This window comes from Myodes glareolus, chromosome 8, assembly GCF_982192425.1.
Source record: "Myodes glareolus chromosome 8, mMyoGla1.1, whole genome shotgun sequence".
NCBI classification, from domain to species: domain Eukaryota; kingdom Metazoa; phylum Chordata; class Mammalia; order Rodentia; family Cricetidae; genus Myodes; species Myodes glareolus.
The window spans coordinates 13,454,691-13,474,534 of record NC_142033.1 but is presented as its reverse complement, the minus strand read 5'-3'; the positions used below and the strand labels follow the sequence as shown (position 1 = coordinate 13,474,534).

The following is a 19,844-nucleotide window of genomic DNA, read 5'->3' as shown; positions in this document are numbered from 1 at the left end:
CTCCCCTATACCTATAACCAAGTGTTGGTGTGGACATAGCCGACTGGACTACTGGAACTCTTTGTGGGAAAATTCCATTGTTTTTTTTTTTTTTTTTCAAAAATGATGCAACCTCATTGGCAAGCAATTTGGTGATTTGTAAAGAAGCTGAACTTCCTCCTACCCCAGTTCTGCTATTCCACTTTTAGCCTTGTATTCAGGAGAAATGAAAACATGTTTAAACAGAAATTTTGAAACAAATTTGTTTATATTATCCCTAAATTAGAAACATTCTAAATAAATAGCCTTGACAGGATAATATAAACAAAAGTAATAAATAAACTCCATATGTGCTAATGTATGCTGAGTGAAGAATCCAGGGAAGAGGGAGTATGTATTGTATTTTATTGATATAAAACTCTAGCAAATGTAAGCTAACTTATTTGATAGAAAATGACCTTGGGTGTCGAGATGGATGAGGAGGGGCAGGAAGTAGGAATGGCAAAGCAACAATGAATTTTGGAAGTGGTTATTTATCTTGACTAGTGGTAGTTCCATGAGTATAAACATATTTCCAAACTAAGTTGTATACTTTATAAGAATATGTGTCTTCAGGTGGCGATGACTCACAATTTTAATCCCAGTACTCAGGAGTCAGGGACAAGCGGATCTCTGTGGGTTCCAGGACAGCCAGGGCTGCTGCACAGAGAAACCTTGTCTCACCCGTCCCTTCCTCTTCAAAATAATTACGTTGTGTTATATTCTTAAAGAGAATGGCTCATGGTTTAGAGTACCTGCTGCTATTCCAGAGGATTTGATTCTCAGCATCCATATAGGGTGGCTCACAACTGTGTCCGCCTCCCTGGATTGCCCCTTTCTGACTTTCTTGGACATCTGCACATACATCTACTAACACAATATACATAAATAAAAGTAAAATAAATCTTAAAAACAATTGTTGTATGTTTGTATATGCATGTCCCTGAGTGTATGTATGTACATTATGTACATGGAAGAACCTGAAGGGGTCAGAAGAGGATGCCAGATCCCCTGGAACTTGAGTTACAGGCAGTTATGACACATTAGGTGGGAACCAAACTCAAGTCCTCTACGAGGACAGTAAATACTCCAGCTGCTCACCCATCTCTCCAGGCCTGTGCTGGGTAGTTTTATGTCAAGTTGGTGCAAGCTAGGATTATCTGAACCTCAATTCAGAAAATGCCTCCATAAGATCCAGCTATAGGACATTTTCTTAATTAGTGATTGGTTGTGAAGGGCCCAAACCACTGTGGGTGGTACCATCCCTGGGCTCATGGTCCTGTGTTCTATTAGAAGGCAGTCTGAGCAAGCCATGGGAAGCTAGCCAGTCAATAGCACCCTTCCATGGCCTCTGTATCAGCTCCTGCCTCCAGGTTCCTGCCCTGACTTCCTCCAGTGATGAACTATAATCTGGAAGTGCAAAACAAATAAATCCCTTCTTTCCCGACTTGTTTTTGTTCATGGTGTTTCATCACAGCAATAGAAACTCTAAGACAAGCCCCAAATCATAATAAATCTTTTAAAAAAGAATCTCTAACATATCAAGTGAAATTGTAGTTAACAAAATTGTTACAAGATATATATATATGTGTGTGTGTGTGTATGTATGTATGTATGTATATAATATGGGTGAACCAAGGTATATATAATATAATGTAACATCATGTTTCAAGAAAGAAGCCAGATTCAGAAACCACATACATAATACCATTTATATAAAATATCCAAAGAGAAGCAAAATTAAAACAAAAAAAGATCAGTAATTGCCCAGAATGAAACCGGCATCTACAGTAATAAGAATAACGGGCCAGACTGTTATGATGGCCTTTAACCCTGATATATGGTAGGTAGGTACACATCCTGGTAAACTTACTAGAAATTATTGGATTTTACATTAGAAAACCACAAGTGATTTGATATACAAAACTATGCCTTAGTAAAATCATTAAAGATGAAAAGGATAGCAAAATTATTTCAAAAGTATTAAACTATTTACTATTTGGTTAAAAAACAATTTAGTAAAATTTTATAATTATCAGATAACATTAAAACTTTTTAAAAATTTCAAGTTAGAATAATGAAGTTTTTATGGTGTTAACTTTGGTATACAGTTGGGAATATTGAAGGTGTGCTTTCTTCATATTTTCCCAGCCTGTATATTAATGAGAATGTGATTTAGAATGAGTGCAGAATAAAGGATACTAGCAGCATCCCATACTACATATCTGGGGGCCTCCTCATTTGGATAGAAACAGGGTAGTAGTCAAGAATAGCCAGTAGACCAAAGTTGGTCATGGTGAGGCTTGTTTTTATATTATCCTGAGAACTGATAATGCTCTTTACACTTTTAGACACTTATACAGGGCAGAGATTCGATGTGGTCTGCTAAATCTAAAATAATTTTTGTTTCGTTACAGAAAAAGTTTCTGACTTCCATTTCAAAAGATTTTTTTTTATTTATTAGGGACAAAGGGTGTGAGTGGAAGGGTTTTATTTGTTTTTGTAGCTCAAGTGAGGCTGTGTGACTAGCTCAGCCATCTCAGAACCTCTGTCAGGACCTGAAGCCCAAGAACTAGGTCCAGTACTGTAGTGTGGAGCGCAGCTTCAGTCGTTTAAACTAGTGTTTCTTCATGTCGTCTGTACTCACGAGCTTGGTCATTATGATGTTTTCCAGACACTGGTAGTGTTCTGTACTGTGTCCTTCCTTCTCCCTAGTTAGAGCTCCTGGTTTCCCCATTCAATAAAATAGATAAAAATCTGTCTTCATGGAATGCATGAACCCTGATTATAATTCTTACATGTATATCCCATATATATGAAATATTTGAACTCTGACCGTAGCCCTCATGTGCATATTATATATATATGGAATGTGTGAACCCTGACCACAACACTCACATCCATATATGTCCCCTATATATGGAACGTATGAACCCTGACCATAGCCCTCATGTGTTATCCCATATATATGGAGTGTGTAAACCCTTACCGTACCCCTCATGTGTATATCCTGCATAGACAGAATACTGAAAAGACTCCTGTTTCTTGTCTTGGTTCCCAGGATGGATAGTGAGGCCTCATCCTCTGGCCCAGAAGAGATGGAAAGATGTTAGTATATAGTAAGGCATCCAACTAGCTTTATACTAGCTCTCTTTGTATTTTGAACACTTGTAGTTGCTTATCTCTGATATTCTTAAATTATTTGGTATTAAAAATAATTGTTATAACTTCTACATTACTGTATTGATTTTCAGATTTAGCTTTCTTCCTCTCATCTTCTTTTTTCACTTTTAATAACCTTTTAATTTTTTTAGTTTTTTTATCATTTTTTTTTCTATGCTGTTCCCTGTTTTTTGATTGTCTGACAGCATGCCAGTGAGATATAAAAGAATTAAATCTGTGGAAAAATACGTGTGAACTAGTATAAAGTTTGTATTCTTTCATAGTTGTAGTAGATCTTGCCTTCCCAGTGATGTGTGGTTTAACCAGTTTTGATTGCAGTAATACCGTGTGTGCTTACTCTTGTAGCCAGTTGTACTACAACTGGCTCTTTGTTTTCTTATATCTCTAGACAGATTCTTACCTGTGCACTGTAAAATCAAGTTAAGTCAGGGGTCTGGGAGTTTGCTCAGTTGGTAAATGTTTGCTGCCTAAGCATGATGACCTGAGTTCAGATTCCCAGTACCCATGGCAAAGCCTAACACAGTAGTACTGGGGAGCTGGAGGTGGGAGGCTCCTTCGGGCTCTGACTACCTACTCTCCTCAAATTTTTGAGCTCCAGGTTCAGCAAGAGGCTGTTTCAAAAAATAAGGTGGAGCATGATTAAAAGGCACACCCAGCACTGACCTCTGGCCTCCGTACATAGACCCTATGTACTTGTGTCCCTGCACATATATACACACATGCACATGAAATCAAGTCTATAACAAAAAACCAGAGTATTATTAAGAAATGACCTGAGCTTGGCATGCTGATATGTGCCTGCATTCTCAGCATGGTTGATGGAGGAAAATCACAAGTTTCCGTACAGACAGGGTTACAGAATGAGATTCGCCCTCAAAAAACAAAAAAGAACAACAAGAAAGTACTACCTATTTTTAAAATATGAATGCCATTGCGTTTATATTCTAAAAGTTACATTTATTTAATTTGTAAATATATAATTAGAACATGAAGTCCAGAATATTCGAGAATAAATTTCAAAAACGTTACTAGAAATGGTTAAAATTATGAAGAGTATGCTTTAATACATTTATATAATAGTTTAGTTTTGACATTAAGTTATAACACTGAAGCAAAACAACTTCATTAACCCTTTACAGTTGCATAAATACCCAATTTTGAAGCGTTATAAACAATAATGTTATGGGCAATCAAACCTAAGCTCACTTTCTGTGAAAGAAGAAAGAGGCCAGACAACTTAAATCTGTTTACACGGAGCATGCCAAACCCTGGTTTAACTAGTGTGTCTTGTCTGGGCTGCAGATATATTTGGAGCTTTGAACTGTGTAGTATAGAAGCAGTACCTTTGATGTGATATTTTTTTTGTGTTCTTTTTAAAGTTGAAGATGTGTTTGAAGTTGTAGACATGGTCCATTCATGGGTACCACTCTACTTGTTTATATAATAGTGAGATGTCTTGAGGCAAGGATATTCTCAGCCTGGCATTTGATAAAAGCTGAAGTAATGTAACAAAAAATAAACCAGTGCAAGGCAGGGGCATAAACATGGGTGCTGCGCTGAGTGAGGGTTCTCAGAACACTGGACGTGAACATGGGTGCTGCGCTGAGTGAGGGTTCTCAGAACACTGGACGTGAACATGGGTGCTGCGCTGAGTGAGGGTTCTCAGGACACTGAACGTGAACATGGGTGCTGCGCTGAGTGAGGGTTCTCAGGACAGTGAACACGTTAGAACAGGACAAGTGAACATGTTTGAATTCAGGTAGACAAGGTGTGAACATTGTAGGATTTGAAGGTTTATTTTATAACTAGGTCAAAATTAAAATAATGGATTACAAAGAATATTATTTGTCAGATACCATCAGATGTCTCAGTGAAAGGGAGCAAGCCATTGGCTCATGGCTTAGGGCTGCATCCTCTTCTTTCCCCTTATGCTTTCCAGCTGCTTAACTTTTCCTTGTATTATTTTCATGTAGTACAATGTATGTGCCATAAATGAGGGGATTATAAATAAAAGAAAATGTACTTTAGTATGTAAAATACAGGGGGTGGAGCACATCAATAGGAGGTGAAGTGTGTCAGTAATAGGTCTGAGATCTCTAAGGATGCAGTGCTAAGACACAGGAGAAACTGCATTCAGCCAAGATTTCAGCACCCACTGCAGGTACTCAAACCTGCCAGTAACTCCAGCTCTTGGGGTTTGATGACTCTGGTCTCCAGGAGCACTCATGCTCACATGCACATAGCAACACAGACACACAAATTGCCACATAATTTATAAAATAAAATAAATTTTTTATTATTAAAAAATAATACTCATATATGACCCTTAAAACTGAAGACCTGAATACTGAAATATAATCCAGCCCGTTACTGAAAACATTTGACAACCCTAAAGTACTGATACATACACATAAGCCTGGGAGGGGTCTCATTCCATGTGAGATGGTGTAATCGCAGCATCCACTCTGCCTTTCCCACTGAATGCAGATATGAGATAACCTGGACAATGTCTGGCACATCTGGCTGAGGACTATGAATACGATACAGTAGCATTTGGAGGAGACCCGAATGAGAAGAGGGACCAGTCTGACACTGTGTCTTCCTCATCTCCTTCCATTGGTATCAGGCCAGGTCTAAGCAGAGCCTGACTTCAGGCAGTGGACTTGAGTGGATCTATGCTGATACAGTAGTTTAAAGGTGCAGTCAGCTCAAGGGCCCATCAGCAGAGAGCAGATGAGCCAAATGTGACATGTACTGGGAACAGCATCAGAATGAAGGAAGTTCTGGCATAGCTTGTGTTTGAGTCTTGAAGACAACCTTATGTGAAATACGACCGCCAAAGGGTAAATATTGTATGATGCCACTGTTGTGAACTGCCAAGAAGAGGACAATCCAGAGATAGTAGGATGGGATCTGCCGGGGCTTGTGAGAAGTGAGAGTGCTGTCTAATGGCTTACCCGCTGTTTATCAGCACGGCGGTTTTGTACCCACAGAACTTTGTTGACAGTGCAGTGGTTGTCAGGGTTAGGAGCGCATGCTGTATTTTTGAGGATTACAAGAAGGGTTTTCTTTGGCCCCTAATTCTATATCAGTATAGTTATTATCAAAATGCATGCAGGGTTAAAATTCACAAGGCTGTACTCCCCAGAAGGTCAATTCTCCATCTCATTTCAAAAATATATATTATTGTCGGGCAGTGATGGCACATGCCTTTAATTCCAGCACTTGGGAGGATGCAGAGGCAGGCGGATCTCTGTGAGTTGAGGTCAGCCTGGTCTATAAGAGCGAGTTCCAGGACAGGCCCCAAAGCTACAGAGAAACCCTGTCTCGCAAAATAATTATATATATATATATATACATACATATATGAAAGTATGAAAATATGTGGCAGCATAGCTTTTTTCTGAGTTTTGATGTTTGATGGGTAGGGATTTGAGTCAACATTAAGGATAATTTTTGCTTTACTTTGTTTCTTTCTTAATAAGTAAAGTATGCCTTGTAATTTATGCAGAACTTTAAAGGAGCTGATTTTATAACCTTTTATCGTTATTTATTTATTTGAGGTGCTGGGAATTGAATTTTGGGCCTCACATATTCTAAACAATTACTCTACCACTGAGCTACACCCTTAGCCCTGATCTTGGAATTTTTTAAAAAATGTTTATATATTTTTATTTTATGTGTATGAGTGTGTTTCAGTACAATGCATGCATACATGATGTGTATGTAGGCCAGAGGAGGATGGAAGCTGCCATGTAGGTACTCCTAAGATAAGTGCTTTTAACTGCTGAGTCGCCTCTGTAGCCCCTGGGTTTTGTAATTTTAAATACTGAACTAAAGCCAGTTGTTTATTGGGGGTTATATGTATTTAAACATCTAAAAAGGTATTTGGAAAATACAGACTCGCCTAGCTAAGACTATAGAGGGAACTCAAAATCCCTGTCATCACTGGGCACTCCTGAGCCCTCTTCAGCACCATCCTGCTCCATGCAGGTACTAGTTTGCTTTCTGTATCTCTGGTGCATACTGAGTTTGGTATCCTTGACACTGTGTCTTAAACCCTCCCCTGTGTCATAAAAATTCTTGCAAAGAATTTTAATAGCTGTTTTTATAGTCTCTTGTGTAGATACATCATAATTTATTCAACCTTAATCCTTTTCTTGGGCATTTAGATTGCTGCTAATGTCTCACTGCTGTGAAATTGCTTCTAAGAGCATAAATTTACATTTTAATACACACAGAATATATTCTGTGTCTGTATAAATGCATAGTAGTTTATTGAAAAGAAGTCCACCTTTATTGACATTAAAACATGAAATATGTTTTCCTATTCACTGTTTCCAGCTGTGCTCAATACAACTTCCCCTCTGTTAGGCACAAACATGTTAGGCAGATATCATGATTCTAATGACTAATCCAGTTTCTGATACCAGTCTCATATCCAGAGTCATCCCCTGGAAGTAGAGAGGGTTACTTGATCCTCAGCTTTCTCTTACTCCAAGCCTAGGAGTACATGGCCCTAACCTGTCTTTGCCTCCAGCACCATTTTTGGGCTGAATTGCTATGAACTTTGATATAGATAGGCCTGTCAGAGACAGTAAAGGAAGAAGCTGGGTGCTTTTCCTTCCATGGGAATATTTACAGCCACTGGATTGTTGGTGCTTTCTGGTCATCTCTCTCTCTCTCTCTCTCTCTCTCTCTCTCTCTCTCTCTCTCTCTCTAATTGATTTTTATTGAGCTCTACATTTTACTTTGCTCCCCTCCTTTTCTCTTCTCTCCCCCATGGTCCCCATACTCCCAATTTACTCAGGATATCTTGTCTCTTTCTACTTCCTTTGTAGATTAGATCTATGTAAGTCTCTCTTAGTGTCCTCATTGTTGTCTAAGTTCTCTGGGATTGTGATTTGTGGACTGGTTTTCTTTGCTTTGTGTTTAAAAACCACTTATGAGTGAGTACATGTGATACTTGAATTTTGTGTCTAGGTTACCTCACTCAAAATGATATTTTCTAGCTCCATCCATTTTTCCTGCAAAATTCAAGATTTCATCATTTTTTTCTGCTGTGTAGTACTCCATTGTGTAAATGTACCACATTTTCCTTATCCATTCTTTGGTCGAGGGGCATTTAGGTTGTTTCCAGGTTCTGGCTATGACAAACAATGCTGCCATGAACATTGTTGAGCACATGTCATTGTGGCACGATTGAGCATCCTTTGGATATATACCCAAAAGTGGTATTACTGGGTCTTGAGGTTGTTTCCTAATTTTCTGATAAATCACCACACTGATATTCAAAGAGGCTGTACCAGTTTGCATTCCCACCAGCAATGCAGAGGTGTTCCCTTTACCCCACATCTTCTCCAGCTTAAGTTGTCTTCAGTGTTTTTGATCTTGGCCATTCTTACAGGTGTAAGATGGAATCTCAGAGTTGTTTTGATTTGCATTTCTCTGATGGGTAAAGATGTTGAACATTTACTTAAGTGTCTTTCAGCCATTTTAGATTCCTCTGTTGAGAGTCCTCTGATTAGGTCTGTATTCCTTTTTCTTATTGGATTATGTTATCTTTTGATGACCAATTTCTTGAGTTCTTTGTATATTTTGGAGATCAGACGCCTGTCTGATGTGGGGTTAGTGAAAATCTTTTCCCAATCTGTAGGCTGTCATTTTGTCTTGTTGACCATGTCCTTTGCTTTACAGAAGCTTTTCAGTTTCAGGAGGTCCCATTTATTAATTGTTTCTCTCAGTGTCTGTGCTGCTGGGGTTATATTTAGGAAGTGGTTTCCTATGCCAATGCGTTCAAGTGTAGTTCTCACTTTCTCTTCTGTAATGTTCACTGTGGCTGGCTTTATGTTGAGGTCTTTGATCCATTTGGACTTGAGTTTTGTGCATGGTGATAGATATGGGTCTATTTTCATTCTTCTACATGTTGATATCCAGTTATGCCGGCACCATTTGTTAAATATGCTTTCTTTTTTCCATTTGATATTTTTTGCTTCTTTGTCAAAAATCAGGTGTTCGAAGGTGTGTGGGTTAATATCCGGGTCTTCTGTTTGTTTCCATTGGTCCTCCTGTCTGTTCTTATGCTAGTACAGGCTGTTTTCAGTACTGTAGCTCTGTAGTAGAGTTTGTAGTGAGGGGTTGTATCTATTTTTGATTTTTCTCAAAGAACCAACTCTCTGTCTCATTGATTCTTTGTATTGTTTTCTTTGTTTCTATTTTGTTGATTTCATCTCTCAATTTGATTATTTCCTGCTGTCTAATTCCTTTAGGTGAGTTTGCTTCTTTTTGTTCTTAAGTTTTCAAATGTTCTGTTAATTCATTAGTGTGGGATTTTTCCAGCTTCTTTATGTAGACATTTAGTGCTATGAACTTGTCTCTTAACACTGCTTTCATTGTGTCTCATAAATTTGGGTATGTTGTGTGATCATTGTCATTGAATTTTAGGAAGTCTTTAATTTCTCCCTTTATTTCTTCCTTGACCCATTGGTGATTCAGGTGAGCATTGTTTTATTTCCATGTGTTCATGGACTTTCTGGAATTAGTATAGCTGTTGATTTCTAGTTTTAAAGCATGATGATCTGACAAGATACATGGGGTTATTCCAATTTTTTTTTGTATTTGTTGAGGTTTGTTTTGTTACCGAGTATGTGGTCAATTTTTGGGAAGGTTCCATGAGGTGCTGAGAAGAAGATATATTCTTTTCTGTTTGGATGGAATATTCTATAGGTGTCTGTTAAGACCATTTGAGTCATAACATCTGTTAGTTCCCTTATTTCTCTGTTCATTTTTTTGTGACTGACCTGTCCAGTTGTGAGAGGGGAGTGTTGAAATCTCCCACTATTAGTGTGTGGGGTTTAATGTATGATTTAAGCTTTAGAAGCGTTTCTTTTACATATGAGGATGCCCTGGGCCTATATGTTCAGTATTGAGATTTCCTCTTGATGGATTTTTTTCTCTGACTAATATGAAATGTCCTTATTTGTCTCTTTTAGTTGATTTTAGTTTGAAGTCTTTTTTGTTAGATATTAGGATAGTTAAACCTGCTTATTTCTTAGGTCCTTTTGATTGGAATATTTTTTCCCAACTCTTTACTCTGAGATGATATCTGTCTTTGAGGTTGAGATGTGTTTCTTTTTTAAAAAAATATTTTATTTATTTATTTATTATGTATATCATATTCTGTCTGTGTGTATGCCTACAGGCCAGAGGAGGGCACCAGACCTCATTACAGATGGTTGTGAGCCACCATGTGGTTGCTGGGAATTGAACTCAGGACCTTTGGAAGAGCAGGCAATGCTCTTACCCTCTGAGCCATCTCTCCAGCCCCCGAGATGTGTTTCTTGTATGCAGAAGAAGGATGGATTCTGTTTTCATATCCAATCTGTTAGCCTGTACCTTTTTATAGGTTTGTTGAGTCCATTTATATTAAGGGATATTAATGACCAGTGATTGCTGTCTCCTGTTAATTTAGTTTTCATCGTTGGTGATGTTAATTTGTGCATTTTCCACTTTGGGATTTGCTGCTATGAGATCATCAGTTGTCTGTGTTTTTGTTGGTGTAGCCAACTTCCTTGGGTTGGAGTTTTCCTTCTAGTATTTTGTGTAGGACTGGGTTTGTGGCTAGGTATTGGTTAAATCTGGTTTTGTCATGGAATATCTTGTTTGTTATTCTATGATGATTGAAAGTTTTGCTGGGAATAGTAGTCTGGGCTGGCATCCATGGTCTATTAATGTCTGTATAATGACCACGACCTTCTGGCTTTCATTGTCTCCAATGAGAAGTCAGGTATATTTCTGATAGGTCTGCCTTTATATGTTACTTGGCCTTTTTCCTTTGCAGCTCTTAATATTCTTTTATTACTCTGTATGTTTAGTGTTTTGATTATTATGTGGTGAGGGGACTTTTTTTTGGATCTAGTCTTTTTGGTGTTCTGTAAGCTTCTTTTATCTTCATAGGTATATCTTTCTTTAGGTTGGGAAAGTTTTCTTCTATGATTTTGTTAAATATATTTTCTGTGCTTTTGAGTTGAACTTCTCCTTCTATACTATTATGCTTAGGTTTGGCCTTTTTATGATGTCCCATATTTTCTATATATTTTGGGTTAAGCTTTTGTTAGGTTTAATATTTTCTTTGACTCATGAGCCTATTTCCTCTATTGTATCTTCAGCGATTGAGATTTTCTCTTCTATCTCTTGTATTCTGCTGTTCATGCTTGCATTTTGGTTCCTGATCATTTTTTCATGATTTCTGTTTCTATAATTCCCTCGGCTTGTATATTCTTTGTTGTCTCTATTTCAGATTTCAAGTCTTGAATAGTTTCTTTCATATGTCTGATTGCTTTTTTTGGGTTCTCTTTAAGGGATTTGCTGATGTCTTCCAATTTTTTGTTTTTCTTTTCCTTCATTTCTTTGAGGGAATTTCTTATTTCTTCTTTAAGAGTTCCAAACATTCTCCTGAAGTTATTTTTCAGGTAATTTTCTTCTGCTTCATCTATATTTGGTTGTTCACGACTTGCTTTTGTAGGGTGTTTAGGTTTTTCTGGTATCGTGTTGCTCTTTGTGATGTTGCGTGTGTTTTTACCTTTTCTACTCATCTTTTCCTCTAATAGGTATGGCTGGGCTGTCTGATTCTGTTGATTAATCATCTAAATGCCAGTGAGTTCAAAGCTCAGATGGTTGTTCCTCATGGTACAGTCAGTGCCACAGTTCTAGTTATTTTGTTGATCACTCCATGTTCCTGGGGATCGCTCAGCGCTCCCAGGCTTTGCTCCACTACCTTGGAGTTTGCTGTCTTAGGCCTACTTTGGCCTAGGTTACCAGCTTTGACCTGTTTCTGTAAATCCTGGTCTCATCTCCTCCTGCAGAGGTCCCTGGCTTGCAGTTGGTCCTGCAAAAGTCTCTGGCTCCAGTCTACTTCATCAGAGTTCCCAGGCTTGGGTGCACCCAATCCTGCAGAGGACCTGGCTCAGGCTTACTCCCTCAGAGGTCCCAGACTCACGCTAGTGTTTCTGGTTCCCCCAGTCCAACGCCTGGACCCCCAGAGTTCCTGCTCAGGCCTACTCCCTCTGAGGTCCCAGACTCATGCCTGGATCTGCAGAGATCTCTGGTTCCTGCCTACTCCCTCGGAGGTCCCAGGTTCATGCCCAGACTGGCAGAGGTCCTGGCTCAGGCCTAGTTCCTGAATGGTCCTAGACTCATGCCCATTCCCACAGGGTTCCTCGCTTAGGTCTACTTTCTTGAAGGTCCCAGATTCACGTCTGAACCCTCAGCAGTCTCTGGCTCTGACTCACTCGCTCAGTGGTTACTCCCCTGTACCTGTTCCTGTGGAGTTCACTATCTCAGGTCTGCTCTGGAGCAGGTTGCTGGCTCAGTCCTGGTCTGCCAGTGTCATGGGACTGAATTGGCTCCTGCTCTCATGGAGCTTTTCTGGTCATCTCTTAATGGTTAGAACTTCACACATCACAGGGTCTGCTCATCTTCTTCTATGGGTCCCCAATCTCCCCATGTGAGGTATCTGCACCCTTACCATCTTTTCTGGCTTCTGTTTCTACTTTGAACTGATAGAGAAGATAGTAGGCAGCCTTAACTATTGATATCTTTTTTTTAAAAGATTTATTTATTTATTATATACACAGTGTTCAGCCTCCATGTATGCCTACAGGCCAGAAGAGGGCACCAGATCTCATTACAGATGGTTGTGAGACACCATGTGGTTGCTGGAATTTGAACTCAGGACCTCTGGAAGTGCGGTCAGTCGGTGCTTTTAACTCTGAGCCATCTCTCCAGTCTCCCCCCCTTTTTTATGGAGTATATAAGACAATACATTTTCTGTTTATGTTTCGAGATTTGGGTCCTGTCATCAGCCATAAAGAACTTGTTTCAAATACATGCATAAAATTTACAGCAGCTGTTGAAATTGTTGCTGGGAATTTTCCCTACTGTTATTTTTAAATTGAAATGCAATTCTTAGGGAAACAAAACATTTTGCCTTATCTGCACAGTAGACACATAATAATAACCTAAAATCTATTGGATAGAAAGCTTTGTGTTCTTTTAAGGCACAAATAAGACCCTTTCTTGCTTGAAAGGAAGTAATTGTTACTTTTGCTCTGTTACGTCTTAAGTGTCTCTGAGCTCTGGTTTTGGTGCCATCGCCCAGCTCTCCCACCTGTCTTTGTAAAGAAAGTTTTGCTGGAACACAGCTGTACTCATTTAGATATTGTTCTAGCTTCTGTTTTGCCCCAGCAGCCTTGAACAGTTGTAACAGAGTCCATATGACTTGCAAAGCCTTACATACTATCTCACCATTTACAAAGAACGTATGACAAGTCTTGTTTTTTATGCACTTCCTCCAGAATTTTTTCTAAGCAGATATGTGATTCATCTGCTTAGCAACATTAAGTCACTTTTTACTATTGGTAAGAGAAATCCTGAAGTCTTTGCAACCAGTCTCAAACCACTATATTAATATCAGATTTTCTGTTTTGTGGTATAATTTGAAGATCATTTTTAAAAGTTTGGTGCTGAATTTACTTTGTAGAACTTGCATAGTAATTTGGTTTGGTTTTTTTAACTGAAATTGGAATTTTAAAACTAGAAAATATCACATGGAAATTCAGGTTACTACTTATTGTTGACAAGTGAGGACTTGGCGTGGCACTGGTCCTACAGCCCTTGTTCTAAGTGTCAGTTAATGTCTTTAGGTGACAGTCCTCCCCGCCTGCACACCTGTACTCAGGTGACATGAGCATCAGCACTTACCCCTTCCTCTTCAGTCCACCTGTCACCTGATCCTCTTTATCGTCAGTTCCTCCTGGTGGGTCCTCTGCCTAGGCACCCATCCCTTTTCCTCTTTGAAACATGGTTACACTGTATAGCCCAGGTTGGCCTAGAATTTGCCATGTAGAACAGGCTAGCTCAAATTACTGATCTCGTTGTCTGAGCTTCCCCAGTGCTGGGATTATGCAATGTGTCTCCACACCTGATTGCCCATGCTCTTGCACATCTCAGTTTTTAATTGTAAGTGAGTAATAATAATAATAATAACAACAACCACTTCATAGAATTTTTAGGTGAAATTGATGAGTCTTTCTATGGAGATGTTTCCCAAAGTAAGTTCCCATGAAATGGAGTTATGTCATTGATTATTGTTCTTACAGGTTTACTTAGTGTTCTTTAGAGACATGTGGGTAGCCTTCCTGTCTCCAGTTTACACTGTTCTATGTTCTGTAGTGACACACAGGTGGCCTTCCTGTCCCCAGTTTACACTGTTATGGGTGATGGGAAGTAAAAGCTCTCTGTTAAGCAACTATGGCTGCTCTGTCACCTATACTGAATTAACACTTCTTCCCTGGTGAACTTCCCAAATTACAAAGAAAGAGCAGAACAACATTAGCATATCCTGACCCTTTGTTTAGCTTGGCATTGGGTTGTCTCAGAAGGCTAGGTAACCACCTCCTGTGTGGCAGGTGCAAACTGGCCTGAAATTCTGGGCACCACACAATGTAGGAATATGGGCCTGTATAAGATGGCCCTACATAAAAGTGCATACTATTCACCAACAGTGCATTGTTCTTATAAACATGCATGCTATTCACCAACTGTGCATTGTTCTTATAAATGTGCATGCTGTTCATCGACAATGCATTGTTCTTAGAAACATGCATGGTATTCATCAACAGTGCATTGTTCTTGTAAACGTGCATGCTGTTCATTGACAGTGCATTGTTCTTATAAACGTGCGTACTATTTATCGATGGTGCATGTCTTGAGACAGTGAAACATTTCTCTCATCAGTGATAATTTTTTAGCTCTGAGACTTTGCTTTATAGACTCAAGTTTAAATAGACTGGAAATTGAATTAGCAAAATGGGGTGCCAAAGTTTCTATTTTATAGTGATTCACCTCAAAAATTAGAAATAGATGAGCCCTCTAAGAGTGATTCCTATACAGTAGTGTAAATGTCACTTTGAAAAAACAATCTGTCTCTAGTTGGTTCACATCACACTTAAAATGCTGTCTACTTCAGGAGTATGCAGTATTTAAAGTTCATTTATGTGTTTTGCTTTTTTAATTTTAATTTTTATTTATTTATTTTTCATTCTCTGCAAAAGTACTACTGTGATCCATAGTCTTCCAAAATAGTCAGACAAACTTATGTCAGTCTAAGTGCCACTGGCCCAGGGGTCCTTTTTTTTCAGGAGTCTTTTTTCTCTCTCTACCTTCAGAAATCCCTGAAGACCTTGTGATGTAGGATTCCCCTCTGTATGCTGTTAATATGTTTTATTGCCATTGGTTAATAAAGAAGCTGCTTTTGACCAGTGGCTTAAAAGAATATAACCAGGCTGAAAAGGATATATAGAGAGAGTAGGCAGATTCAGAGAGAAGCCATGTAGCTATGGAAGGAGATAGCCAACCACTGACTCTGCCTACTCTCTCTGTGTTTCTTACCGGTAGGCCACAAGCCTCCTGGTAAAATATAAAATAATAGAAATGGGCTAATTTAAGATACAAGAGCTAACCAATAAGAAGTGTGAGCTAATAGGCCTAGCAGTGTTGTAATAATACAGTTTCTGTTGTTTTGGGTCTGGGCAGCTGGGAAACAAATGAGCCGGCTCTGTCTACAACCCTGGAAGCGGAGCTCTCGTTGTATATGTGTGTGCTGATAGGCTTGTTTTCTTGAGCAAGTTTTCATGACTTTCAGACATGTTCATGAGAATACTTTGCTGATATGAAACAATCTACACTTCTCAAACATGGTATCGCATGTCTATAACTTTGGTACTGGACAGGCAAAGACAGGAGGACCCCAGAGCTCAGTGGCCGGCCAGCCTACCCAAACTCATCAAGAGATCTTGTTTCAAAATAATATGGTGGAGTGCAATAGAGGAAGACACCCAATACCTAACTTCTGACTTCTGCCCATGCATGTGCACAAATGTACACCCACCCTTGCCCCCGCATAAGTAAAAGAAATATTCTTAATTTGGGGATGAGTGATTGGTCTCCATATTTGGGGTATATTTTGGAGAAATTACTTGGAAATTGCAGAACTTCAGATAGGAAAACTTAAATATAGCTCACTAGGATATATGTGAAGATGTATAAATGCTTCTAAAAGAATTATAGGGTTCTTGTATTTTGTCTTTATAGTAGAGTTTCTTAGTAGGCCATGGCGTTAAATAACTACATAAAATACACCATCTAGAATACACACTGGTGCAGTTACCCAACTGTGATGTCTCTTCACTTTCCCATTAGGAATGGTAAATATATATCTGTTTCTTTCAGTTGGATATGCCAAGTGATCAGTTAACTGCCAATCTTCAAGCAGTTATAAATGAAGTCTGTAGGCACAGACCACTAAATCTGGGTGAGTAGCTGGGTAAGGGTAGACTTCCATAAGCCCCAGTGGTACTTTCCAGACATGAACTGTGCAGATGAAGAGTAAATGTGCAAGTACTATAGACACAGTACTTCTGGGGAGTAAATAAATAAAATAAAATTTTTCTTTGCCAAAGGAGTCTTAATTACCTTATTCATGAAGCATAAGGTTTTAGGGAGGGACTTATTTATCAGTAATAAAGAATATACTCCCCAAACCTTTGTAAATTTGCATATTATTTCTACTGTTAATTGTATTAAGGTTTAAAAGAGACTGATTGCTTTAAAATTACAATGGCATTAAATAGGAAAGAAAGTGTAGTTGGAAACCAGTTGTCCTTCTTAATCTTTATCTTATAACAGAAAGTAGGTATTTTTGCCTTGACAGGAGAGTCCTCTTGTAAATGGGTGACTTTCATGCCATGAGGAGAATCCCTAACTTGGGTGCTGTAGTAGCTAGAACACAATATATTTCTGTTGTCTTTGGCATTGTTTGTGTTCCTTCCTCACCTAATCCACACTGTGGGTGCCTGACAATGAGCTCCTCAGGCTCCAATTATTGTCCCTGTGCAATTCCCATGCTGTGAGTTTACAGGATTTAGTTATATAATCTTGTTAATCACAATGCTACTTTTGCCATCCTTGAGAATTAAGCACATTGGTGATGTGATTGACTGTCCCTTTTATTAGTTCATCCAAAATATGGCCAAAGATACTGAATGAATACAGATTTCTATACTCCATAGGGTACTTTGATCTTGTGAGATAGCTAGAGAATAATGGACAATAAATACTCTAAAAATTATTTTTCTCTTTTTGCCATTTTAGATGAAATCTCTTAACTTTGGGCTTAGGATAAGTCTCTTAATTTGTTGAGAATGGTACCAAGTGTTTGATACTCAAAGTTACCATCTGTGTTGAATGCTTTAGATAAGTATGTAGAGTGTTTCCATCAGATGTAATCATCACCCTGTTCCCTTCGCTGTTGGTGTTACAGAAGTTAAATACTTGGTGAACATCTTCTGGAATAAAGGAATGAATTACAAGTGAATGAGTCATCTCCAGGATGACTCTAGTGCAGTGACTTTGTTCAGGATAGCAGCACAGAACTTTCCAGGGGAGCATCTGAGTTCCACAAGCTTTCCTAGGTATGTGTGCATCTGATCCATGGTATCTTAGTGGGAAAATCACATTGGTTCTTATCTTTGTTCTAGGTCCCTTTGTGGTGCGTGCCTTCCTTCGTAGTTCAACCAGTGAAGGTTTGCTGCTGAAGACTGATTCACTGTTGCCCAAGGAAGTTGAAACCAAAGAAGCTACCTAAAAGCGTTGTATTGGGAAATTATTGTTGGAGTGGGAGGGGGGGACAACAGAGAAATCTATAAAACTATAATTTCTATTTTGGCTCCTCATCGTTTTTTGTTCAGTACATTTAGAAGTAGATTTTAACACTTTTTTTTTTTTTTTACAGTTTCCATATAAAGAAATGCCACTTTTTAAAAATTGTTTCACAGGGTATTTAAATTGCCCCCGAGAGAACAAACACGTGGTTTTCCGATCTTCCTTCCCCGGCTCCTCTCTGGGGTGCTTTCTATCCATCAAACCTGGGATTTTTCTAATTTGGTTTGATTTGGTCTGATTTGGATTAGTGTGTCGGCAGAGAGGCTTGTTGGGATGTAGAAACTTTTCAGCGACCTTTTCGTGTGTTCTAAGATAGACTGAACTTACCACTACAGTTTCAAATGTTTAAAGTATTGCATTAAAGTTTTTCTTGTTCCCCAGCACTGGTGATGTGAAAGCTGAAAGGAAGATGAGGAATGGGCTGTGTACAGGGAAGTCACTTCCCGGTTGTCAGGTTCTGAAACTGGCGGTTGATTATTTGAAATCCCCATTTACAAAGAAGACAGGTTTTTTGTTTTGTTTGGATTTGATTTTTTAATCATGTGTCTGTGCACATGTGGGTGGGGGCAGAGGTCAATAGCGGCTTCTTCCTCAGCAGCTCTGTATCTTATGTGTTGAGGCAGAGTCTCAACCTGGAGTTCACAGGTTCATCAGGCTGGCTGGCCGGCAAGCTCAGGGACTCCTGTCTCCTCCTCCCTGGGGCTTGGATCTACATCCTCATGCTTGTACGGTGAGTACTTTTCCATCTCCCAAGCCACTTTCCAATTTTTCATCATGCTTGGGATTGGATGCAAGACCTATCTGTGTGCGTGCAGGGCAAATGTTCTACTACTCAGTCCAAATGGAGTGTTAATCTTAGTGTGGAAATATTTAGAGCAATGATGAACATAAAATTCCTCATAATCCTGCTACTCAGAGATAGCCAGAATTAATCTTTGAATGGACAGTCCTTTGACATCTGGGTTAGACAGAGAGGAAGAGAACACACACACGCACAGGCATACACACACATGCACACATGCTAGTGTGTTTTTTTTAAGATTACCCTGCATATGAGTATTTTGCTTACATACGTATATATACACCATGTACCCGTGGTGGTCAGAGGTGGGCATCTGATTTCTTGGAACTGGAGTTACAAATGGTTATGGGCCAGGAACTGAACCCAGGTCCTCTCTACAAGTTCTCTTAACTGCTGAGCCTTCTCTCTAGCCCCATGTAATATATGCTGTTTGAAAGTAGTCATTTATTTTATTCAAATCACATGGAAAATGAGTAACATTTCATCCCTTTATTGCAGCATTCCCTCAATTGCTGGGCATTAAATTGGTTTCAAGGTCCTCCACCCATTGGTTTTTAAAAAAATTAAGATTGTAAAGTTTTATAATAAATACTGGTGAATCCCAAACTTCAGTTTACATATAAATTACTTCGAAGGCTTACTAATTACAAATAGCTGGTCTTCTCCTGGTAGTAGGAGATTGATCTCAGAATTGTGCATTTCTCATCAGCTAGTGGGCTGTTGGGGACACCAGTCGGTACCAATGCTGTCAGCAACCATCAGTTTATTCTAAAATTGCGCAAGTGATCCTAACTAAAGTACCTGGTTGAAAGTCACTGTTGAATTTCACTAGCCAACTTATAAAAGATTGCAAAATGTGTAGTATAAACCAGGATTTTAAATATTTTTATTTAATCCTTGTTTAATTTTATGTGTCTGGGTATTTTGTCTACATACCATGTATGCACCTGCCAGAAGAGGATGTCAAAGCCCCTGGAAGTGGAGTTCTGCATAGTCGTGAACTATAGAGTGCTGTTAATGCCAGAGCCATCTCTCCAGCCCCAAGATACTTAAAGATTTA

General features: G+C 38.9%; 1 protein-coding gene across 2 annotated transcripts in view; it reads left to right on the top strand.

Annotated features, from left to right (window-relative positions):
- Nucleotides 1-17,980, top strand: part of Mrpl1 (mitochondrial ribosomal protein L1) — a 60,946-nt gene extending 42,966 nt beyond the window's left edge. For both annotated transcript variants that reach the window (XM_048426164.3, XM_048426173.3), the window contains exons 8-9: nucleotides 16,492-16,573; nucleotides 17,799-17,980. In XM_048426164.3, coding sequence (XP_048282121.3) covers nucleotides 16,492-16,573; nucleotides 17,799-17,905 — 189 coding nt within the window. In that variant the 3' untranslated portion in view covers nucleotides 17,906-17,980. The remainder of the gene's footprint in view (nucleotides 1-16,491; nucleotides 16,574-17,798) is intronic.
- The last annotated feature ends 1,864 nt before the right edge of the window (nucleotides 17,981-19,844 follow it).